This window comes from Xenopus tropicalis, chromosome 3 (genome assembly GCF_000004195.4).
Source record: "Xenopus tropicalis strain Nigerian chromosome 3, UCB_Xtro_10.0, whole genome shotgun sequence".
NCBI lineage: Eukaryota > Metazoa > Chordata > Amphibia > Anura > Pipidae > Xenopus > Xenopus tropicalis.
In genome coordinates this window covers 72,033,213-72,058,580 of record NC_030679.2, presented here as the reverse complement: position 1 = coordinate 72,058,580, position 25,368 = coordinate 72,033,213, and the positions used below count along the sequence as shown (strand labels likewise).

The 25,368-nt window shown below is 37.6% G+C and overlaps 1 protein-coding gene across 5 annotated transcripts in view; it reads right to left on the bottom strand.

Moving 5' to 3' along the window:
- The window catches only part of il17rel (interleukin 17 receptor E-like), a 55,674-nt gene extending 31,110 nt beyond the window's left edge, over window positions 1–24,564 (bottom strand). Inside the window, exons 1-6 of one of the 5 annotated variants that reach the window (XM_031898996.1) lie at window positions 24,303–24,563; window positions 21,618–21,729; window positions 10,962–10,986; window positions 10,097–10,246; window positions 5,230–5,339; window positions 2,057–2,171 (exon numbers count right to left, since the gene is read on the bottom strand). In XM_031898996.1, the coding sequence (XP_031754856.1) occupies window positions 2,057–2,171; window positions 5,230–5,339; window positions 10,097–10,181 (310 nt within the window). In that variant the 5' untranslated portion in view covers window positions 10,182–10,246; window positions 10,962–10,986; window positions 21,618–21,729; window positions 24,303–24,563. Of the gene's footprint in view, window positions 1–2,056; window positions 2,172–5,229; window positions 5,340–10,074; window positions 10,247–10,961; window positions 10,987–21,617; window positions 21,730–23,800 lie in introns of those variants that run through there. The other 4 variants (XM_031898995.1, XM_012959976.3, XM_012959978.3 and 1 more) reach the window with 4 other exon arrangements.
- Between the last annotated feature and the right edge of the window lie 804 nt (window positions 24,565–25,368).

Sequence of the window (25,368 nt, the reverse complement as noted above, 5' to 3'; positions counted from 1 at the left end):
AACTTATCTCCCAGTGGGCCATCACCCTAAAATCTGGACAAAGAACACAGATAACCATTCCATTCTAAATAACGAGAGAAAGAAAGATAGGGATCTGCACTGCTTGTATGTTTTTTCCTTTAATGAGAAATGGTTGATTTACAGAAACGTTCTTAAAAGGGACTATAGGCTATCCACTTATTTTTCCTGTTTTAGATTGTAATGGGAGTGAGTGACTTTTTTTTAAATAAAAGTTCGTAAATACAAGTGTTATTCCTAAAATAGTAGACTCTACGGGCAAAGACTGATATTTTAACATCTGTCATGACTCAGCTTGCCTGTTTGAGCTTTAAAGCAAAGTTCCCATTTTGTATATGTTTATAAGATAATCACAGGCTTCATTCTAAGAATTTGCTTGTGTCTACAGAGTGGGTATGAATAAAAATCCCTTATCTGATCCTAAAGAAAACAGTTTTTTTCTTCTGTGTTGTGTATATGAATTTAAGCTTGAAATGTGCATTCAAGAAGATAAAGAAAAGTACTGTGCTTTTTTTAGTTCCTGATATTCTTTTTTTGTCTCTGCTTAACATGATTGAATCATAGACAAAAGGCAAATACAAAAGAGACCAATAGTATTCTATACAAAACTATTCAGCACCACACCTGTGATGGGCAACTGATAAAAAACTGACATGCTTACAGAAAATGAAACAAGTCAGTACTGCTGTTTGTTCTGATTTTAAATATGACTCCAAGTAACACTCTTTAATTGGTTTTGTCTGACATTTTTTTTGGAACTGCTTAGCTATATCAAATAGAAGAAATGTGCCAGTTAGAGTGTGCCAATCACAATCCTTTATTTTATGAATTCCTATAATAATAATAATAATAATAATAGGTAGTAAAGTAAAAGGGCACTGCTTTCAATATAATTGTGTCTGTTACTCACTTGCTTATATTGTAGGCTCCGTGTTAGCAAGGACCTCCTTTTTTGTGTCAGTCAATACCTGATATTTTATATTAATATATTTCCTACAGATTCTATAATTTCCAATTATGTTCTACCAGTTTATGAAAATCTACACCACTGCATATATAGTGTAAGTATAAAGTATTGAAAATATTATACATACTTAACTAACTCTTTGGGGCACATTTACTAATTCACGAACGTCCGAAAAGCGTCCAAATGCGTTTTTTTCGTAATGATCGGTATTTTTACTTTCCTTGGGCCAGGCTGGAGCTGCAGAGTGCCATTGAGTCCTATGGGAGGCTTCCAAAATCATGCAAAGTCTGAAAGGTTTGCCCGCCATTTACGAGCGCTGAATACGAAAAAGTCGCGACAATATACAAGCAAGTCGTAACGGCTATGAAAAAGTTGCAGCAAGTCGTAATGGCTATGAAAAAGTCGCGACAATTTACGAAAAACAGTTGCAAAATGTTCGTTTCCAATCCGATTTTTTCCCATTCCTGATTCGGATTCGTGGATTAGTAAATGTGCCCCTTTGTCTCCGGATGGATGGCCACAGGCTTGCTTATCATTTAATATTGTTCTCCCATTTTGTAGTAATCAATTTATACATACTGTATAAGTTAACCTAATGTAAAATGTAAATTATCTTGCTAATTGTCTGTACAGGGTAAAAGCACTTTAAACAGAACACACTAGGCACAGACAATATGGCACACTCTGCTTTATATTAACATTATTAACCACTGTTTAATTTATAAGTTAAGCTAGGGCTGTCCAACTGAATGCCAGATGTGGCCTTCCAAGAGGTATTTATGGCCCCTAGTCTGCTCGAAGGCTCAGCAGACTTCCTTGTATAATATCATCATTTTAATGAAATCCAGCCCTCGGACATGCTGTATGAGAAATGATTGACCCACTACATGTAATAAGTTGGACAGCACTGATTTAAGCAATTGAAACTAAACTAAATAATTTACTGGCACATTATAATGACAGTTTGCATGTATTTTAACTTTAAAGATATATGTTATGAGTCTTTCAGCTCTGCTGCATATTTTCAACCATATTTTGAAAGCTGAAATGATTTTCACTTCAGCATCTTACCTTCAACATTGTGATACTTTTCTAGCTCAACATAGCAATAATTTGGCAGTGTTTTCATGGTCACATATACTTGTTGAGCAATGCCCACTTCAAAGCAGTTAAACTGAACATCAACCTGAAAAAAAAAAAAATCTTATAAAAGAAATGAAAATTAATTAGTCCGTATGTGGTTGGTTAATCCATAAAACAATAAATAAACTCCAACTCTCCAGGCTGTAAGATAAGTCAAAATTATTCTATTGCATTTTATTATGCAAGCTGGTCCCTAAGCATAGGAACTGCAAGAAACTACAGTAATAGCTAGGTGCTACCCACGAGGATTTGCCAAAAACAATGCACTGCACCTTCTTAAGGACATTGTCAAAGATCTCCCCCAATATGCCCACCTTGGATGGCTGATATCATGCTAATGCAATCATTTGGTTCTAGGGCCAAAAAAATCGCATTGCAATGAAGGGAATAGGAAAAGTTGGAGTAAGGACTGCATCAATGAGCCGACGTGGTCCCCGATCCAACAAAAAAATCAAGCCTGTCCATGGACATCTTGCCAATTTTTGTCCAGATATCAGTAGGGGGGCCTGTCAGCGGGGCCCCATACAGATAAGCTACTGAGTTTATCTTAAGGACCACGATTGCCAGCTGAAATCTGCCTGTGTATGGCCACCTTAAGAATGTTTCCCAGGCCACTCTATCTTGATTAGACCACAAGAATGTAAAAAACTTGATTAGGTAAACATATAAGAAACGTTAAATACAAAACTAATTGCTGATTGGGGAAATGCACTAGTAAAATGTAGCACCTATGTTAATAAATAGGCCCTAGTGAGGCGCAACACTTTGCAGCCCACCACAGAACTGATCAATGCCTTTTAAAAAGATTAGTTCTCAGGTAAAACATTATAGAGGGTGTTTGAAATACTGTATTTATTCTTATATATAGAACACAAACATTTTTACATAGCACGTGTATATCACTCATATTACTCCCCAGTAGAGCTTACAATCTAAGGTACCAATCACATTCACTCACACTATGGTAAGTTTGATAAGTTTTATCAAAAGCCAGTTAAAATTCCTTTTTCATTTTGGAGTGTGGGAGGAAACAGAAGTACCCAGCAACAACACACACATGTATGGGGGGAACAAGGACATTTTACCTGGCCGAGTGCATAGCATTGGGAAAGGGGGATGCTCCTAGAAGGATAACTAAGGGGCATAAGTGCAAAACTCCCAGGGTCATGACCCCTTTTGTGTAATCTATACATAATTTATATTTATTTTTGTACTAGAATAGTTTTGTATGGAGCAAATTACCTGAAACAAATAATTTGTGTAAAAGTATATCTATTTTTATTATTGTTTAAAAGACCAGTAACATCAATGATTTTTTTTTTTTTCATTTACAGTTTGTCTGGTCACTCAGCACTTAAAAATTGAACTTATTCTTGGCAATAATTGTCCTATTTTGTATGAGAGAGGTTTCTTTTAGAGAGCTATGAATGACATTTCACCCCTGTTTATCTATTATGTATGAGAACTAAACCCATTGTATTCTACAGAGCTTATCTGTTATATGCTGTGTAAACATGAGCCTTTTTGCCCTGTTTTACTAGTGCATAGCACCATATATTATATTTAAAAGCATATAATAACCTTTCGTTTTATGATGTTATTGGTCGTTTATATCGTGCGTATAGGTATGCCAAGAAAAAGGCATACATTGGCCACAAGATGGCATAATAATGTTTGAGTCACTGAGGATGCAGTGCAATGCAGCTTAATGCAGTTCAGTATCAGTATTGGTACCATGAGAATGAGAAAGCTTGTACACGGTTATTCAGCAGAAGAACAAGACTCCTGAGAGTCCTGTTCTTTCAAACAATGCTCTATTAAACTATTACTTTCAAACAGTGTTCTATCAAACTATTAACACTCTATGGGGGATAATTACTAATCCACGAACGCTCAGAGCGTATTTTCAACGACTTTTTCGTATTTTGCGCAACTTTTTCGAACTGCGTCAAAATCGAATTGTTGCGCCGAGTACAAAAGTTTCGGATTCATTCAAGCTTCGTTACCGTGACTTTCCTTGGGCCAGGTTGGGGCTGCACAGTGCCATTGATTCCTATGGGAGGCTTCCAAAATCATGCACAGAAGGATCAAAGTCGGAAAGGTTTTCCTGCATTTTACAATCGTTCGGTATGAAAATTTTGTGACTTTCAGATCGCCAATACGATATTATCGTGACTAATACGATTTTTTCGTAAGCATATTTGTTATATTTGCAATCTTAAGAAATTATCGTATCCAATCCAAATTTATCCCATTCGGGATTCAAACTCGTGTTTTCATGAATGTGCCCCTATAAGTAGCTTTAAGGCCGAGTAAATATATGTGTAAATTCGAGTAAATATAAGTATGTACTTTAGTCTTTAGTTCCCATTTATGAATACAGTTTAATGTGAAAGTGCAACATTTGTTCACAAATCACCATGGTTTTTAGCCAGTTTTTTGCCAGAATCCTAGCATAACTGATGGAGTACACAACTTCCATGCAATGTGCCTAATATGGGTGTTTAAAACACCCAATAAATTGTTTTGGCAGAGTTAAAGTATAGTGATCCAAATTACAGAAAAAAAATGTTTATCTGGAAAACCCCAGGTCCCTCAGGTTTGTGTTTATCTTACTGGAATAACTTGTTTTAGAAACACATAAAAGACAGTATATTATTGTAAAATATACCCACTACAATAGTACTTTTCTTTGAACTGGGGATAGTTGCATATAAAAATAGGTACAAAGTGATGTATTGTGTACTCATTCTGCTCGGATTCTTTCCAAACAGAATCAGGGTAAATGTGTACCTAGTCTCAAATTACTTACTACCTTTGCCTGTCCAAGTTTCTGGCATGACTGGGTAATAAATTTCCCGTACATAATGAACAAAACCATAATATTCCTCATGTAATTCATCATCCCTGTGACATAAATGTTAAATACACAATAACCGACATGAAGGAACTTGGAAAGAAAAAATGACACAATAAATATCCAATTAAGCATAATCATCTGCATTAAAGTACAAGTGTAGCACTGTTAAAATCAGAGTACAAATGCAGAGAGCTCTGTGCCATGTTTGCTTTTCATCCTGTGGCCCAGGGAGAAAACTTACCTTGTGGCCATCAAGTTTCTTTGATTTGTGTCCTGAAAATCTTACACTTTCACACTGAGTCTGAGATGAGCTTATTGTCATGACACAAATTTCTATCCCTCGAACATTTTCTGTAACAAAATTGAATTTTTTATTAGAAAACCCATGATAGATTGATCATGAAAACAGTCAAGCATAAACATACCGGCAATAAAAAAAAATCAGCCTGGTACACTGGGTGGCATCGATGGTTATAATATAGCATAAAGTTTGTATGGAACTGAAACACTGAGGGGCTGATTTACTAAGACACGATTTCGAATCCGAATTGGAAAAATTCTGATTGGAAACGAACATTTTGCGACTTTTTCGTATTTTTTGCGATTTTTTTCATTGTCTTTACGATTTTTGCGTAAAAACGCGAGTTTTTCGGCGTCTTTACGATTTTTGCGTAAAAACGCGAGTTTTTCGGCGTCTTTACGAAAGTTGCGCAAAGTCGCGATTTTTTCGTAGCGTTAACACTTGCGCGCAAAGTCGCGCCTTTTTCGTAGCGTTAAAACTTAAAAGGCGCGACGTTTCGCGCAAGTTTTAACGCTACGAAAAATCGCGTCTTTGCGCAACTTTCGTAAAGACGCCGAAAAACTCGCGTTTTTACGCAAAAATCGTAAAGATGCCGAAAAACTCGCGTTTTTACGCAAAAATCGTAAAGACGCCAAAAAAATCGCAAAAAATACGAAAAAGTCGCAAAATTACCGATCATTAAGAAAAAAACGCAATCGGACGCATTCGGCCCGTTCGTGGGTTAGTAAATGTGCCCCATAGAATTGCTGTCACTAAACTGCTATATGTCTAGAGGAGGGTTGTCCATCTGGATACCTATGGGCCAGATGTGGCCCTCCACGGATTTATATGTTCCCAACTCTAAAAATGGCTCAGCAAAATTTTTGTATGACATCAATTATTATATTCCTTTCCTTAAAACTTATGGAATGAAAAATAATAGGCCCACTATGTTTAAAAAGGTTAACAGCACTAAATCTACAGAATAAAACTGAGGCTGGAATGATCACTGGTCTTTCACCACTTTAGTATGCAACAACCACCAAATAAAATCCTTTAGGATATTAGGGCAATTTTCACCTCAAAACACTCCTGTCTGTATGTAAAGACAATAATCACCCATGTGTAACATGTTGCAGGTGATTTTCAAAATTTCTGTAACATGACTGACTACTTTTCCCAATAAAATCCAAAGCATGATCCTGGTTTGAAAGCTTTCCCAATGTATGTGTATTCTTTAACTTATGCTGTAAGGACAAGGGCACACTTGGGGCCTATTTACTATGCTGTGTAAAATAAAATTCACAGAAATAATGGACAAAAACATTACACCATTTTTATGCGGTGAAGCTTGCCGATGTGTTGAGATATTTATAGGCGTTTTTACACAGCATAATAAATAGGCCCCACAGTGTATTTCCTACTTCTCTCCGCCTGTGTTTTGGAGGTCGGCGGACAGAACTGGATGCACTCCAATATGCTTCTGTTTTTGGCTGCACTACCAGGCACAGCATCGGCCTGAGTGCAGCTACATGGAGCCCAGTGCTGTGCCTGTTTGTGTAGCTAAACATGGAAGTGTATTGGAGTGCACCCACTTTTTTCTGACTGCCTCCAAATGCAGGCAGAGGGAAGCAGGGCATGTGCCCTTGCCCTGAGACTTGAAATTATATTTTTGTTGTGGTTGCTTTTTTATACTTAACTGTTTAGTTAGCAGCAATCATACCTCCCCCAAAGGCTATAGACACATATCTGTACTCCTTAACAAAATGGTAATGCTTTACCATTAATCCTTTACAAAGAACATTTGTTCCCTGTTAATAAACAAGACAGGTTTATTTATGATTTCTACCTGAATGTTTATGGATCTGGTATTGCATGCTAAATGGCTTCTACATCCTGAAATATTCCTATATAACTGTACAAGAATACAGTTGTGCTTGGTACATGGGAAACACTTGTTGGCATGGTGTGATGTTATCTATCTGTACCGGCTATGAGAAAAAAATAAAAAATTTCCCCAATTGTGCCTCTTTACTGCCATGTTTGACTGATCCTTTACTTCTAGGCCATGTCTCTTCTTCTGACATAATAAATGGCTTATGGTAAATGAATAGGGTGTGACCACAAAGCCTGTCAAAAATGGCAGTATTATCATGGTTAAATACTGTAAGGTGAACCAGTAATCCCTTCATAGAAACTATAGGAGAAAATGCAATAGAATAATAAATAGACATTTACAGTAGTTTTAATATCATTAGACAAAGCTTTGCTTCACTGCTCTCAAGTCCTACACCCTCAGAAGCCATGTTCCAATACCTTGCACTGATCTAAGGCGATTAAAACGGAATGTCTGCAAATTTAGATGTACAGATCCAAATTATTATGCTGTATTTGTGCTATTAAACAAGTGGTTCTGGATGCATAGTTGGCCATGTGGACATTAAGGAGAGATTTGCATGTCTCCGTCAATAATTCCTTAAGTGAGGGTTAAAGTCCTTCATTTTTGTTTTAAATCAATGCTGTAGGCTTTACACTGCACGTCTTGCATTGTGACTAAATATATTACTTGATATAGTATGCACTCTGATATTGGCTATCACTATCTGGAGTCTACAGCTCTGCACCTGCTTAGTATGGCCCACTGTAGGTGACCTTGTTAAAATGACTGGACACATAATTACAAACATAATTACAAACATAATGCTAAAATCAGTCATGTATTAACTATCCATGTACTAAAACAATGTTGTGTCTCTTGTTATATATATATTATATGTGTTCCATTAATATACTCAGAGAACTTTAGAGCTTATATAAAAGTCAAAGAGAATACTGATAAATATAAAGGCCTGTCCAATACAGTGGGTTCTAGAGATCATCAGATACTTTAAACATGAATCTCTTAAGTCCCTTGAGTTTTATATTAAAGTTATCCTATAAATCCTATTTGTTTAGCTGAAACATATCATCACCAGTTTTAGTTATCCTGATACACAACAAGACTTTTAACTCAAATTTGTAAACAATTTATTGTACAAAAATACAATTACGTATGCCTATACTGATAAAGCATGCACTGATGCAGATCAGTGAAACTTTACCATGTACAATAATAAAACACTGTGGAAGCACACATAAAATCAGACTGTAATAAGTAGACTAATGCACTGCATGTCATGATCCGCCATTAATTAACAAAAATTGTGTGCAACCTTGTTCATACAATTGGCCTTAATGGTTTTTTTACTTTATAGTAATTCCTTTGAAAAATAAAAAAAGTTTATATTAATCATTATAACGATAATTATATCGTTATCATTATAACGATATCTGTGGTAATAAGTCAAATCAACTAGTTTTGCTATGTTTTTCTTGAAGAGGTTTCGCCAGTCATCAACTGGCTTTCTCAATTTAGAAGGACTTGTACAAAGATTTTCCAGGAATAAATACCCTGGAATGTTGGTTTACTCAAAAGACCCAATGCCAAAGCATAAGAAGAGTAACACTGTGTATGCAGTGCAGTGAGGAGTGCTCTGACTTATATGTGGGAGAAACCAAACAACAGTTACACCAGCGTATGGTGCAGAAAAGAAGAAGAGCCAGCTCCTCTGGTCAGGACTCAGCCATGTACCTACATTGAAAGAAAAAAAGGACATCTATTGTCTACCACGTACAATGCTGTTTTGGCACATCTCCCTGGAAGGTTTAAAAACACCTCAAATTTCCAACCATGCTAATACAATTATCATCTCGCCTTCATGAGATCCCCGATCCCATGCTGGTTATGATAAACAGATTATGCTGGTTGGAGCAACATTCTAGGGTACAAGTCATTCTGAACTGAGAAAGTCAGTCGGATGACTGGCGAAACATCTTCAAGAACAACACATCAAGTCTAGTTGATTTGACTTATTACCACAGATATACCATGGCCTGGATGAATGAGAATCTTCACAAATGTTATAACTATGACTTTGATTTAGAGTTCTTTAAATTAAGCTTTAACAAAATACATTCAAATCACAACATCCTGAAAGGGTGATTCAATACTTCCTTAATGAACAAGTCAAAAGGGTCGAGAAGACCGCCTCATACGTATGCAAATAAGTCAAAAGGGATTCTGGGAACAAATTTAAGGCTCTTAGACAAATCCCATTTACATGGGTTTATCCTATAGGCTAAAGCTCACCCACTGGGTTTCAAAGCAGCAGCCAGGATAATAGCTAATCAGATTCCCAACTACAGACCGGTTTCACCCTTCTTGGGGCTCATCAGTGTAGTGCAGGATTTTCTGATCAGCTTAGGTAGAGCCAGGAGTGGGGATTCACAAACAAGTCAAAAGGGTTGAGGTGACCACCTCATACATATGCAAATGAGTCAAAAGGGATTCTGGGAACAAATTCCTTAAGGCTCTTAGAAAAATCCCATTTACATGGGGTTATCCTATAGGCTAAAACTCACCACTCCTGGCTCTACCTAAGCTGATCAGAAAACCCTGCACTACACTGATGAGCCCCAAGAAGGGCGAAACCGGTCTGTAGTTGGGAATCTGATCAGCTATTATCCTGGCTGCTGCTTTAAAACCCAGTGGGCGAGCTTTAACCTATAGGATAAACCCATGTAAATGGGATTTTTCTAATAGCCTTAAGGAACTTGTTCCCAGAATCCCTTAATACTTCCTTAACATCCTACATACAAAAATGTCAACATGGCTCAGCTACAAATGCATTATATCCCAGATGCAACCAACTTTCATACACTTAAAAAAAAAAACATATTTTTTGACAACACTAAGCAACTCAGCACCTTTAGGCATCTTTAAGCATACCATTCAGGATGACAGTCCCATTAACATTTATATAAAGTGAACACCATTTATTCCCACTGCACTTCATAACTGTTGAAACTTTCATATTCTGCAGCACATCTGAGGGTAAAGAACGTGGTGGTGTCCGACAAAAGAAGCTTTGCTTGGCAACTGGAAAAAAAAAAAAATATATATATATATTGACATATACGGACATATATTGAACATATATGTCAGTGATAGATATATGGCCATATTTAGCAAAAAGTGGTTTGGTAAATAATTAACTGCATTCACTGCATGTTTAATAGAGGTTTTTGCTGTTTTCAGTATCAGGCAAGTGCCTCATGATAAAATTAACATTTACAAGGTACTAAAAGTTCATCCAAAAGTACAGTAACAAAATAAAATTTTCACTACGCCTTCTTCATGTTACAGCAATATAAATACAAAATGAATGTGACAACATTTTTTGGTACAAAATTAAATTAGCATGTTTACATTTCTCTCTGCCTACAAATACTTAATGATCCTATACAGTAATGGACACAGATGATATTCATAGGTTTACGAGAAAAATGTATTTAACTAATGCTAATAAATTAAAAGAATATGATGCACATTTTTATTGTCTATAATGCAATGTCCTATCTAGATCCCTATAAAAAGATTTACTCTGCATGACGCAACTATATGCAAACGCAGAGAAGAAAAGATGAGGAACTTGATTGCATATGCAAACTTGAACAACTAGACTGAAATACCAGAATGTTTATTTTATTTTTAGAACAGGGAAAGTTTCCTTGATCAAGTAGTAAGTATGCTGTTTGTATAGCATTGTCTGTGTTGTTTCAACTTGGGAAAAGGTTACAAAATCAATACTTACTTGTTGCTTTTTTACAGTTTATACCCTAAAAAAGAAAAATAGAAATATTAATAAGCAAAATACAAAGCATTCAAAGATATAGGAAAGGCAGGCACTCCGGAAATCCAAAAATAGTAAAGTAGAAGCTCAAAACTGAAGTAAAATCAAAAAATACTTTATTTTAGTTATACACATACATGCTATAAAGAAGCCTTTATAGCATGTATGTGTATAACTAAAATAAAGTATTTTTTGATTTTACTTAAATTTTAAGCTTCTACTTTACTATTTTTGAATTTTTGGATTTCCGGATATCCGGAGTGCCTGCCTTTCCTATTGAATGTCTTCCTATGTAGCTCCCCTATGCTGAGGGTCTGGGGCATGAGCACCCGGACCATACCTAAAATCGGGTAAGCCTGATCTTCACTATCATATCTTAGATTTATTTGTTTATATTCAAATATATAGTATTAGTTTACTGAATGGTGCATAATTATAGCAAGGAAAAGACTAAGGCATATCTGAAACATATTTGCAAGGAAAAACACATAGCTTGTATAATATCTGACACACAAGTCATTCTTGTTGCATGCGTCAAAATGTTTTGCGCCATTTCACGAATTTCAAAGCGTCACTAGTAGTCACAATATTCCAGTGACACTGACAAGTACCCTGATGAAACACATGGTTTTGTCAGCCTAATTAATCTGAATTATGTGTGCAAGATCGAAATTACTTTAGCTTTGTCCTAAAAGTGTTGGTCACTAATAATGTTGCTATTTAAGGAAAAGTGAACTAAATCGATACAAAAAATCTTTAAAATAAGATAATTGCAAATTCTTTTTTACTTATTACTATTTACTTTTAATGCCTGAAAGACTTGGGTATTTATTCAGCTGGTGACTAATGTAGCTCCATACAAACATTAAATCATCAGTATTGTACAGAACTTAGGGGAGCATTCAAAGTATGAGTTCGAATCCCGAAATGGGAAAAATTCGGATTAGATCCGATAATTTCTGATGGTCGCAAATATCACGAAAATGCTTACGCAAAAATCGTAATAGTCACGATAATATTGTATTGGCGATCCGAAAGTCATTAAATTTTCGTATCGAACAGTCATAAACGGTGGGAAAACCTTTCTGACTTTGATCCTTCTGTGCATGATTTTGGAAGCCTCCCATAGGACTCAAAGGCACAATGCAGCTCCAACCTGGCCCAAGGAAAGTCACGATACCGAAGCTTGAATGAATCCGAAAGTTTTGTACTCGGCACGGCAATACGATTTTGTTGCGTAATTTTTGATGCACAGTATGAAAAAGTTGCACAAATTAGCGAAAAAATTGGCGGAAATACGCAAGGTATGAAAAAGTTGGATTCGGACCGATCATACTTATAGGGGCACATTTACTAATCCACGAACGTCCGAAAAGCGTCCGAATGCGTTTTTTTCGTAATGATCGGTATTTTGCAATTTTTTTCGGAAATTGTCGCGACTTTTTCGTAGCCGTTACGACTTTTTCACAAATTGTCGCGACTTTTTTAATAGCCGTTACGACTTTTCCGCAAATTGTCGCGACTTTTTCGTAGCGTTACAACTTGCGCAAATTGTTGCGACTTTTTCATAGCCATCGCGCCGAGTACGAAAGTTTCGGATTCATTCAAGCTTCAGTATCATGACTTACCTTGGGCCACGTTGGAGCTGCAGAGTGCCATTGAGTCCTATGGGAAGCTTCCAAAATCATGCAAAATCTGAAAGGTTTGCCCGCCGTTTACGAGCACTCAATACGAAAAAGTCGCGACAATATACGAGCAAATCGTAACGGCTACGAAAAAGTCGCGACAATTCGCGCAAGTCGTGCCGGTTACGAAAAAGTTGCGACAATTTACGAAAAAGTCGTAACGGCGACGAAAAAATCGAAAAAAATACGAAAAAGTCGCAAAATGTTAGTTTCCAATCCGAATTTTTCCCATTCAGATTATTGGATTAGTAAATCAGCCCCATAGTGTAAGTAAAGTTTATTTTGCTCAACTAACATGATAGAAAAGGATTAGAAATAATTTCTTAGGGTGACAGGTCCCCTTTTAATTATTTAGCTTTTGCTTTATGGTTGCTTGGGTCCAATTTAACCTAGGGGGACAGGAATATGAAAAGGAATACTATGGAATGCATACAGAATACTATTTGGTGGAAACAAATAAATAAAACAAAGACAAATCCAATTCCTGTACTAAGGCATATCTGAAACATATTTGCAAGGAAAAACACATAGCTTGTATAATATCTGACACAAGTCATTCTTGTTGCATGCGTCAAAATGTTTTTCGCCATTTCACGAATTTCAAAGCGTCACTAGTAGTCACAATATTCCAGTGACACTGACAAGTACCCTGATGAAACACATGGTTTTGTCAGCCTAATTAATCTGAATTATGTGTGCAAGATCGAAATTACTTTAGCTTTGTCCTAAAAGTGTTGGTCCCTAATAATGTTGCTATTTAAGGAAAAGTGAACTAAATTGATACAAAAAATCTTTAAAATAAGATAATTGCAAATTCTTATTTACTTATTACTATTCCAAATCCTTATTACTATTTACAAATCCAATTCCTGTACAGGAGTTTATCCATTACAGTTCAAGACAATCACAGGATTTTTCAGGATTCGTTGAGGTCTGGCATGGTGCCGAGAGACTGACAAATTGCTAATGTGGTGCCGTTATTTAAAAAGGGATCCTGTTCTCAGCCTGAAAACTATAGGCCTGTTAGTCTGACATCAGAAGTAGGAAAGATTTTGAAAGTGGTAATAAGGGATAGGGTACTTGAATACACTGCAAATCACAATACTATAAGTTTGTGCCAGCATGGTTTTATTCTTAACAGATCTTGCCAGACTAATTTAGTTGCCTTTTATGAGGAGGTGAGCAGGAACCTTGATGCTGAAATGGCAGTTGATGTCATCTACTTGCACTTTGCTAAAGCATTTGATACAGTACCTCACAGAAGGTTAATGATCAAAGTGAGGAATACTGGCCTAGAGCATAATATTTGTAATTGGATAGAGAACTGGCTGAAGGATAGATTGCAAAGAGTGGTGGTAAATGGAACATTTTCTAATTGGACCAGTGTGGTTAGTGGAGTACCGCAGGGGTCAGTCCTTGGTCCTTTGCTTAACTTTAACCTTTAACTTGTTTATTAATGACCTGAAGGTGGGCATAGGAAGTATTGTTTCAATTTTTGCTGACGACACTAAATTGTGCAAAACTATAAGTTCCATGCAGGATGCTGCCGCTTTGCAGAGCAATTTGACCACATTGGAAAACTGGGCAACAAAATGGAAAATGAGGTTCACTGTGGACAAGTGCAAAGTTATGCACTTTGGTGGAAATATTATAAATGCAAGCTATCTACTAAATGGTAGTGTGTTGAGGGTATCCTTAATGGAGAAGGATCTTGGGGTTTTTATAGATAACAAGTTGTCTAATTCCTGGCAATGTCATTAGGTGGCTACTTAAGCAAATAAAGTGCAGTCTTGAAAAAAAAGGGCATTGACTCAAGGGATAAAAACATAATTTTGCCTCTTTATAGGTCCCAGGAAGGCCTCACCTTGAGTATGCAGTGCAGTTTTGGGCTCCAGTCCTTAAGGATATTAATGAGCTGGAGAGAGTGCAGAGACGTGCAACTAAACTGGTAAAGGGGATGGAAGATTTAAACTATAAGGTTAGACTGTTAAGGTTGGGGTTGTTTTCTCTGGAAATGAGGCGCTTGCAAGGGGACATGATTACTCTGTACAAGTACATTAGAGGGGATTATAGGCAGATGGGGGATGTTCCTTTTTCCCATAAAAACAATCAACACACCTGAGGCCACCCCTTAAGATTAGAGGAACAGAGCTTCCATTTGAAGAAGCATAAGTGGTTTTTCACGGTGAGGGCAGTGAAGTTGTGGAATGTCCTTCCTAGAGATGTGGTAATGGCAGATTCTGTTAATGCCTTTAAGAGGGGCCTGGATGAGTTCTTGAACAAGCAGAATATCCAAGGCTACTGTGATACTAATATCTACGGTTAGTACTAATTTTTGTATATATAGTTTATGTATGTGATTGTATAGATTAGTAAGTATAGGTTGTCTGTGCTGGGTTTACTTGGAAGGGTTTAACTTGATGGACACTTTTTTCAACCCTATGTAGCTATGTAACATAGCACCCTGTAGCATCCAGATTAGGGTACTGATTCTAGTTCTAGACCTTTTTTTTCTGTCCTGTCAAAAAGACAACATTTTGAGGGAACCTTATGGCCCCAATAAATGTTTTCTTGTATCAGGGACTCAATGGCAAATAGAAACAGCTCAACAAATCCAAGTTGAATTTGTATCTATTTTAGCTGTGTTTCCAGGGGCAAAGTGAGCCACACAAATTCAAAGTTCTTCTAGCTGAAGAGTATATTCTATTGAAAGAAGAAAATAATTATCATTGCTTTCATTTACAATGTAATTGCAATATATAAATTCAGGGAGAGAAATCCACAACTTTCACTGTAAAAAAAACTATTCTAAATATTTATGTAAAAACTTCACTTTCTTCTAATTGTAATTAATACCCTTGTGTCTGCTGGAAGGACCTACTGGTAAATAAAGCATTAGAGAGATTATTATACGGTCCCCTTATATATTTATACATAGTTATCATATCCCCCGTTAATCGCCTCTTCTCCAGCATAAACAGAGCCAATTTGGCCTTTCTTCATATCCGAGACCATCCATGCCCTTTAAAAGCTTGGTTGTCCTTCTTTGGACCCTGCATTGGAGACCAAAACTGCACTGCTTATTCTATATAGGGCCTTACCAGCACTCAGTAAAGTGGAAAAATGACCCCGTCCTCCCACAAATCTAGCTAACACATGTCATAGTTTATACTTAATAATAAAATAAAATTTAGATGCACACAATTTTATTTAATTTATTTAAATGAACATTAATGTTAAACAAAAGCAAACTGGTTTAGGAAAACCTTAAGGTACAGATTTCTTTTTTCAAGACTGCACCATAAATGACTGTCAAAGCAACTACTTCCTAATTCTGAAAAACTGATTTATTTAAAGGCAGAAATTACCGTTTTAAAAGCAGGAAGTATTAATCATGGTACTGTATCTAGCCAGTTTGCTAAAAGGAGTGGAGAATAGGGAAGCTTTAGATGAGGAAACAAAGGAAACACTCTTGATAGCTTATCTACTATGTATTACGCAAGTTTTAAAACAATAGTAAGAGTGACATGAAGTTCTCTACATGCAATATTTAATTCTGCACTCCTGTTTTAAAGGAGAAGGAAAGGTAAAAACTAAGTAATCTTTATCAGAAAGGTCTATGTAAATACAGCCACAAGCACTTAAAGTAATGCTGCACTGAGTCCTCTATCAAAAGAAACACAGAATATTTTGTCTCTTTTTTTGTAAACATGATGTTCCAGTGTCTGACGTCCTCTCTCAGAAAACAGTCTTAATTCCCGGGGCCAGAGTCTGCGCAGTTATCTCCTCTCTCCCCTCTCCTGCTCGCCCCTCCCACCAGAATGCTAAGAACTCCCTCCTCTCCCTTAGGACTGTGTGATCTCAGCTATAACGGCTAGACTGCAGGAAGGAAGCTACCTAAAATGGCAGCTGCTATCTTAAGTAAAAGGAAAAAGCTTCTAAAGCTGTTTACTCAGGTATGTTAATGGTTTCTGCAGAATAAATATAGTGTTCTAGGTGACACTAATGTGGCAAATATATTGGCAGTAAAATGCCAAAATGACTTTCCTTCCCCTTTAAGCTTCAGCAGTTAGTCTTATGTAGTTATTTGTGTATAACGCATTTACCAGTTTTTAAGGCTGAAATTTTATTAAATATGTGATATTTAATTATCACATATTTAATAAAAAAAATTTATGAAATATCACATATTTAATAAAATTATTTTATTTCATAAAATTTTATGTTTTATGGTCTAGCAATTAGTTGTGTGTAGTTATTTGTAGTATAAAGCATTTACCAGTTTTTAAAGGAGTATTTTTATTAAATGTCAGATAAAGCCTCAATTAAACATGTTGGGGGCAATGTTATAAAAGGCACTAAGTTTGCCCAGGTGCAGTAACCCATAGCTACCAATCAGCAGGTAGTATTTACTGGTCACCTGTTTAAAAGCAAACATCTTAATTGGTTGCTATTGGTTACAGCACCTGGGCAAACTTATTGTTTTCTATTACATACATGTACAGGTATGGGATCCCTTATCCGGAAACCCATTATCCAGAAAGCTCCAATTACGGAAAGCCCATCTCCCATATACTCCATTTTAATCAAATAATCAAGAATGTTAAAACTGATTTCCTTTTTCTCTGTAATAATAAACCAGTACCTTGTAATTGATCCCAACTAAGATATAAATAATCCTTATTGGATGCAAAACAATCACTAAAACAAAAACTATTGGGTTTAATTAATGTTTTATTGATTTTTTAGTAGACTTAAGGTATGGAGATCCAAATTACTGAAAGACCCCTTATCCGGAATACCCTTGGTCCCGAGCATTCTGGATAATGGGTCCCATACCTGTATATGTATGTCTTTAAAGGGCCAGTAACTTAGAGTTGGCTAACTGTGCTGGGCACCTATGATGTAGTCACTGTAAGACCTGTACAGTTTAAAGGAGAAGAAAAGGCAAAGTCACTTGGGGTGCCAAAATGTTAGGCACCCCCAAGTGACTTTAATCGCTTACCTTGTACCCCGGGCTGGTGCCCCTGTTCTGAGAAAACAGCACCAGCCCGGGGTTCCTGGAGCGCAGTGCTTCCTCCTTCCTGCTTCCCTTTCCGAAAATGCCAGCGGTCGGCGCAAGCGCAGTAGAGTGAAAAGCCGACTTCTCTGTTAAAGTTCGGCTTTTCACTCTACTGCGCATGCGCGCGCAGGGAACCAGGAAGAAGGAAGCGCTCACTACAGGTACCCCGGCTGGTGCTGTTCTCTCCAAGCAGGGGCACCAGCCCGGGGTACAAGGTAGGCAATTAAAGTCACTTGGGGTGCCTAACATTTTGGCACCCCCAAGTGACTTTGCCTTTCTTTCTCCTTTAAATCAAATATAAGTGCCAGTATTTAAGAAAAAGGAAACTAACACTTAACAAGTGATTTATTTGTCAGAATGCTTCAATTGTGGCAAACAATATGTAGAATATATTTGTTGACGGGTAAGAGAACATAAATGCTATCCAACAAAAAGAAGAAAAATATTCTGTTGGCAGACATTTTGTTCTATGTTCTAACAAGGCTTAACAGATTTAGGGGTTAAAAGCACTGTTTAACTCACTGCTCCTTTAAAGAGATACTGACACCAGAAATTAAACCTTTTTTACATTTATCATAATATTGTCTTTGCATGACCTTCATTTTTGCCATAAAAGTATTTGCCCAATGCTTTTATATTACATGTCTGATCCCCTATGTTCCCCTATAAGGGGGCTGCCATATTTTTTAAGCAGGAGGCCATTAGCATTATAAACTATAACTGACAGGCTGAGAAGGGACAGTCAGGTTTGCAAAACAGTCAGGTTTAGGCACTTTAAGTAAAAATAATTTACAAAAGCAAATTTCTCAGCGAAAATCAATCAACATGACCTATAGGCAACTTTTTATGTACATTCATATTTTGAGGAGTCATTTTTTAGTGTCAGTATCACTTTAAGAACAGATGACATTCTACATCCCCTTAACTTATCGGAGGCTTATTTAATTCATACTTTATTCCAGAGGGTCCTAACATATGCTATGACATTACGGGGCTGATTTATCAAAGTCCGAATTTCGGATGTTTCTAAGTACAATTGGCAAAAATTCATATTAATAACCATAATTTCTGATGTGCATAATTTGCACAAAAATTTGTATCGTGGCTGTACGAAAATATTGTGGTTACGATCCGAAAGTTACGAAATGTTCGTATCCCAACGACTGTAAACGGCACAAAACCCTTTCTGACTTTGAAACTTCAATGCATGATTTTGGAAGCTTTCCATAGGACTCAATAGCACTCTGCAGGGCCGATTCACTAAAGGTCGATATCGCTCATCCCATAGTTTTTTTCGTTAAAAAGCATGTGATAATTAAGAACCGATTCATCAAAGTCATTTTGCATGCGTTAATCCGCATATCGCATTTTTTAACTTTTATTAGAGAGTGCTGTTTGTTACCCTTTAAATAGCAAATTGTCTATGTTTTGATATGTCTATGATTGAGGGTGATATAGGCCTACTGTCTGATGTTTTTAATATACTGTATATCAATAAATGAACTTTTTTAATTACTCCAGTGTTGCTCCTTTGAACTCCAAATATTTTTCAGATGAGGATTGCACCTGGCCGCAATGATTTTTTTCCAGCAGGACTTCACTAGTATGAAACGTGTGGCTAATTAATGCAGATTACAAGTAGTGAATTTGGAACAGCTTTCTCCTCTTGTGTTATGTTTTAAATAAGGGCTAAACTCCACAAGCACTTTTAATCAGATTTTGTGGGTCAGATTTAATCTGATCCACTATGCAACATCACGCAACAGCACAAGATTTTGTAGGATCCTACAAAATCTGATCTCCGTAGGCTGTAATGTAAGGTCAGATTGTGGGTTTTGTTCATGCATCTACATCCAACAGGTAATGTATTTCAATGTGAAAAAGTTGGTTTGACTGAATCGGGCTTCATTGTGTCGGCAGTATCATAGCCAAACCGAGGCGTGATTATTGCTAATTGTGATGAAGCTGAAGCTTGATGAAAGCGGAGGGGCTGTGTTCCCATTAGGGAAGAGCTGCTGACTTATTTTTTGTCGGGGGCTTTGCACATGCTCATTATGCCTAATCATGCTTCACTTGCCACAGCCATTAGGCAGGCGGGAGGTATTTTTCTTTTATTCCTTCCAGCTGCCAGCTGGAGCCTTACCAAGGCAATTAATGGCATTGCACCCGTACATTTCTGCACCCTTTTTGTGTTTGATTTGTGCACACTGGATAGGTGTCATAGTCCTCTGGGCTTGACCCTAGGACAAGACTTGGTGGTTCTCACCCTAGCTTCGGCGAAGGTGGATCTGCCCGCACATGCTGTTCATTGGCGAAAGCCTTGGACACATGAGCATCGGAGCCCATACCTTCGGGTAGGACTCATAGTTGGTTTGACTGAATCGGGCTTCATTGTGTCGGAAACAGATGCAGCATGCTGTGTTTGCATCTAACAGGCATGTTTTGACCCGTGACTACATGTTACTTGTCGGATGCCTTTTGTCGATCTGACACCATCCGACAAAAGCGCTTGTAGAGTTTAGCCCTAAATTACCAGTAACACCAGAAAGTGAAATAATGAATAATAATTTAATAAATCAATAATAGTGAAATTTATTTTTCAAATTCCCACAAAAATAAAGATTGCTACAGTAGTGCATGATACAATATTTGTTACAACTTATTTCTGTGAAGGCAATTTATTACATAAGTCACATTTGTTGACACCTGTATCCCTGCTTGTAATTTTGCCCCAGATTGTTATTGTTGTGTTAATTATGTAAATTGCTTATGGAAAACAGGTTCAGCACTGCAACTTTAAAGGAGATAGCAATTATAATACGCTCACTGCCCTTTCTAACTTGCTAGGTTTGTTATTTTGAAGCTGCATGGGCATATTTATGTTTAACCTAAGATACCCTTCATGGGAAAATATTACATTTCCAGAAGCAGGTTTCCTTGCTGTCAGCACATGTGCCACCTTATGCATGTTTCTGACCAAATCCAAACTTCCTGTATATGCAGTGATCATTATATGCCTCACATTAGATCTTTTGCTTTATATTTACAATATATTAGTATATTGTATAGATAGTAAATATAAACTCTTAATACCTCAGAAAAATTTTGCATGCAATATTTCTGCTGCACCCTTTGCTTGCTAACTGTCTACCAACAATAAGAAACAGAGGATTATGTATGGGCTTCCCATGTGACATGTGTCACCACATCACCTACTTCACTATATGCCAGGGCATGGAGGCACGTGGAGTACGGAGAGGTGGACAATTGCATATGCTCCAGGGTGCAAGCTGAAAGAATGTGTTCAGATAGCCAGTGACGGTAGCCCATTTACGATGGATGTTACATACTTTTATGTTCTTGTTATTTAATGAGGAGGTGTACTATAACTATATTTCATTGTAAATACTGTAGTTAGGCAATATTTAGTTTAGACCGCAGGTGGTCTTTAAGGCTGGCCTTTAGGGCAAAAGCCCCAATTTAGGGAGCCTATGTAAGGAAGTGCAGGAGAAAAAAGTTGGCACCTTTCTGTCTTCCCCTGATGTCAGGGGCTGGGACAGGGGATGTCAGAAGATGACTGCAACATCATTCAAGGGGAGCCCTGTCTGGATTTCGTCATTTGGAAAACCAAAATCAGGAAAACCAGGCTGTCTGGGTCTAAACTAGCTAGGAAATTTGAGCGGTGCTATTTCTCCTCAGAGGTAAGAGGCAGCTGCTACAATAAAGTCTGTACCTGGGTTATACACACCAGTGTTTCTCATGTCTGCTTTTCACAATAAATGCCTGTCCAAACATCCATCCGGTGACAACCAGGGGTAGCCCCATTACATTCTTTTTCTACATCTTTGACTTAACTAGTCACTTACTCACTTATGTTCTATGACTGCTTGCAAACAGGATGGCCATCAGTGGGGGTAAGTGGGAATTGTCTCTGGTCACAGTGGGGGCCAAGAAAGATGCAGCAGTCCAGGCTTGTGGTTTGCTAAAGCAATGGGGTTTAACAAAGAATAAGCAGGGTATCAGTAGGTTGAGGTTTACTAGGAGCATAGGCCATATAGATCAAGGTGTGGTCAAGAAAGGATTATTTAAGTAAGCAATTTATTTTTGTCTTATCTTGTGACATTACTTTATTTAATTGGCAGTGCCCCCACCCAGAGGGCCTGGAATGTTGGTGATTTAAGGACCCAGGCTTGGAAGGAAGGGCCTGCCAACTAAGTAGTAATAAGCATGATTGATTTATGATGGTGGCTTTGCTCTAACACACATAAAAAGGAGAAGGAAAGGTTAATAAAGAGTTAATCTCAAGCTGCAGGCATACCTTCAGTTGTCTCAATAGTGCCCTTAAGTCTCCCCATATTTCTCCCGTTCAGATGATCAGAAGCCAAACAGAAAAGAAAGTTCTCATAATGTCTCGCTCCTGCACCAAGACCGGTGCACATGCTCAGTTTGTAAGACTATGAGGAAGCTTCCTGCAGATTGGCTCAGATCCACATTCCTAAGGGGGGGGGGGGGGAGTTCAAGCAGGGGGGAGCAGGAGAGGGAAGAGAGGAGAGAGCTGCAAATCCTGTATCTTTTAACAGAGAACTCTTTCTGATAAAGCTTGCTTAGTTTTTCCTTTCCTTCTCCTTTAAGTTAACTACACAAATATAATGTTATTTGTGTATTTTGACAGCACACATATGAATTAATCCATACTATAAAGGTAAATGATGCTCATTAACAGCTGACACGAACACACAAACACATGGCAAGAGATAATATACTATCTCATTAAAACACATATGAAAAAAGCTTAAAAAAACACAACCTATTCTGCAACTCCAACCCTGTCCTATACAGGTGCTACACACTGGTGTCTGATCACTATACAGTTTTACCTCATTCCAAAACAGACACAGCGCCCCCTTGTGATACTGTCACATTCAGATCATTTGCTGTCAGACTGCAGTTAGAACAACTCATGACATGCTGCCTGGACCATCTCTCTACATCCATTGACTTTAATTTTGCAAACAAGGGAATGCAAAATAAACACCACAGTCACATTGTATATACACAAAATGCTGATCACAGATCCCCCCCACCAGCATATTCACAAACTTGTGCATAGATCCTGCTCTGAACTGGTGACAATTTCTTCACACAGACTAGGGAACATACAAAGAAACCACAGTTGCCCTATACATTTCAGTCAACTAGGCAAAGTAGTTTTGATAGGCACAGACTCATTCAATTCTACATAGTTGTTGAGTTTAAAATTGTCTCAAGTTTATATTCTAAACTTATTTGTAAACATAACTGCAACTGAAAACAGTATATATTTATTGCCATTTTCTTCTCTGCACTCACTCCTGTTTCTGAGCAAAAGCCAGTCCTTTTGTGTTATTGTTTGGGAGTCAGAACCAGCAGGGCAAAGAATATAAACAGCCTGACAGATACTGATTTCAATAGAAATTACATTTACAAACATTTCAAAACCATTAAAAATTGGTAATATTGGAAATTTGTTTATAATTAGATTTTCTTTCATTATAAAAAAGCAGTTTTGGGGTAGAGATCCCCTTTAATGTTTGTATAATCTTGCTTTTATAAGAAAACATATAACATTTAGCACAAGTTCCTTGTTTCGCCTTTCATATCATATTTTGCAAAATTCCTACAAAACAGAAAGGGGCAGATGAGGACTCAGTGTCATGAATTATAGAACTACAACTCTCAGCATCTTTTTTCAAATGCACAGCAGGGAGGAGCTGGGTGCTGTAGTCCCAACTGAGCAATATTATATTTATAAATACATTTCTAATGAAGAGTATTATTTCATCAGATATGTAGCACCAATATTTCTGAAGAAGTGGAAAAAGAGCAACTTCAGCTATTCTGAAACACACTTCAACAGAAAGGCTCTAATTATTACAAAGATAAACCAACATAAATTCTTGAAAGTGTAAAGAAAATTAATTAAATGAAGGGATTTAAGCAGTGGCATGAAAAGAAATGTGAATGCAATCTCTAGAAATGTAAAGAAAATACTAATACATGGTAAAATTGCTTACCCCTGTATGGGAGCATGTGAGCCCGCATTCTTTAATTCTTTGGACTGAGTGGCAATAAGACATCCCAAACATCAGTATAACAACCATTAGCCATTCCAAAAAGCTGTGTCTCCCATGGTGATAGTACATCGTTACTGTCCCTTTAACTGGAGCTCCCTAAGTACAAGGAGAAGGCGCTGCTGAGCTGAATGCTCTCCTGCCTGGAAGCGCTTACCCATATTGTCGAGGTGTGTACAGTGCGCTGATTGGTCGTGACGTGTTCTACGTCATGTGTAGACTACAACCTGTTTAAAGCACCCTAGCAGGAACGAGCAGTACTAGGAGACTGGCTGGCCAACAGATTTGAGCCGTAAAGCAATTTACCGCTGCTCGTCTGATTGAGAAGCATACTCTTTTGTCAATTTCGTTTCTTTGTGCATCTTTGCCCCACCTCCCTGTCAACGCTCCAGGATGCTCAACTTTTTCCATGTCATCTCTGCCAGTGTCAGTGAATCACTAATACCTCTTATGTGATTAGATTTCCTGCCCGGTATCCTCGCTGCTTGTTCCGAATGCGTCCCTGCGCACTTTTTTTCCACTCGGTTCTCCAGGTTCCCTCCTCCGTCCTGTCACGGTATGTGTATGATTCACGCTTACCCTAAGGTTACACCTGCAGTGTTAAGGTTCTGGGAAGGTTACGGTTGTGAGTGTAAATCTCAGGTACATTTGCTCTGAAAGCTGACACAGGGAAAACCACATGTAGGAAAGTTTATCATAACAAAGTATCGTGTTACCAATGAACCTCCACCCCTCCCCTTTAGCTGCATTTTAAAATTAACCCTTCTTTCAGCTAGTGCCCACTTCTTTTGCTTTCATTGAATTTCACTGTTATTTCCCACCAGTTTCTGTCTGTGGCAATATTTTATTCTAAAACTTGTCACACCAAAGAAACAGAAAAAGTAGAATAAACCACCAAATGAGACATAACGTCAGGATAGCTTCTGGTGCGGTATCAATCCTAAAAATAATAGTAAGTGGCTCAGTTATGCAGTAACAGGAGGGGGCAAAAGACTTCATGAAAACTTTCTGAAGCCCTTTAACAGCTCCCCAGTAATGAATATGAGCACAGGTGTATAATCCCCAGGCTCTCCACCAAAACTAAATACAAATGAAGTGATGATAAGCTCACCCCATAAATTATGTGGTCCAGGTGTATAAGCCACGGACCCTCCACCACCAACACACGACTTCAAAACAGTCCTGGCAAGAAATACACTCACCAAAGACAAGTGGTGGTCCAGGTGCAGCGCCCTGAACCCGTAGCCTGAGGTATTAAGTGAACATCAATTGGAAGAGAAATGGCACGCACTCCTTGATCCACTAAAACTTGTCTTTATTGTAGAGATCTTTAAAAAAAAAGAAGGTCCTGACGAGTTTTGTATATAAAACATATAGTCATAGGCACCGATTGTGGGTTAGACCGAGCACTGGCACAATAGTGTGTTTCTAGCAGCTGGTCAACGCTACAGCGTGGGTTAGACCGAACGCTGGTGATTTCTTTCTGTGTTTTGTGTACAAATTGTAGCCAA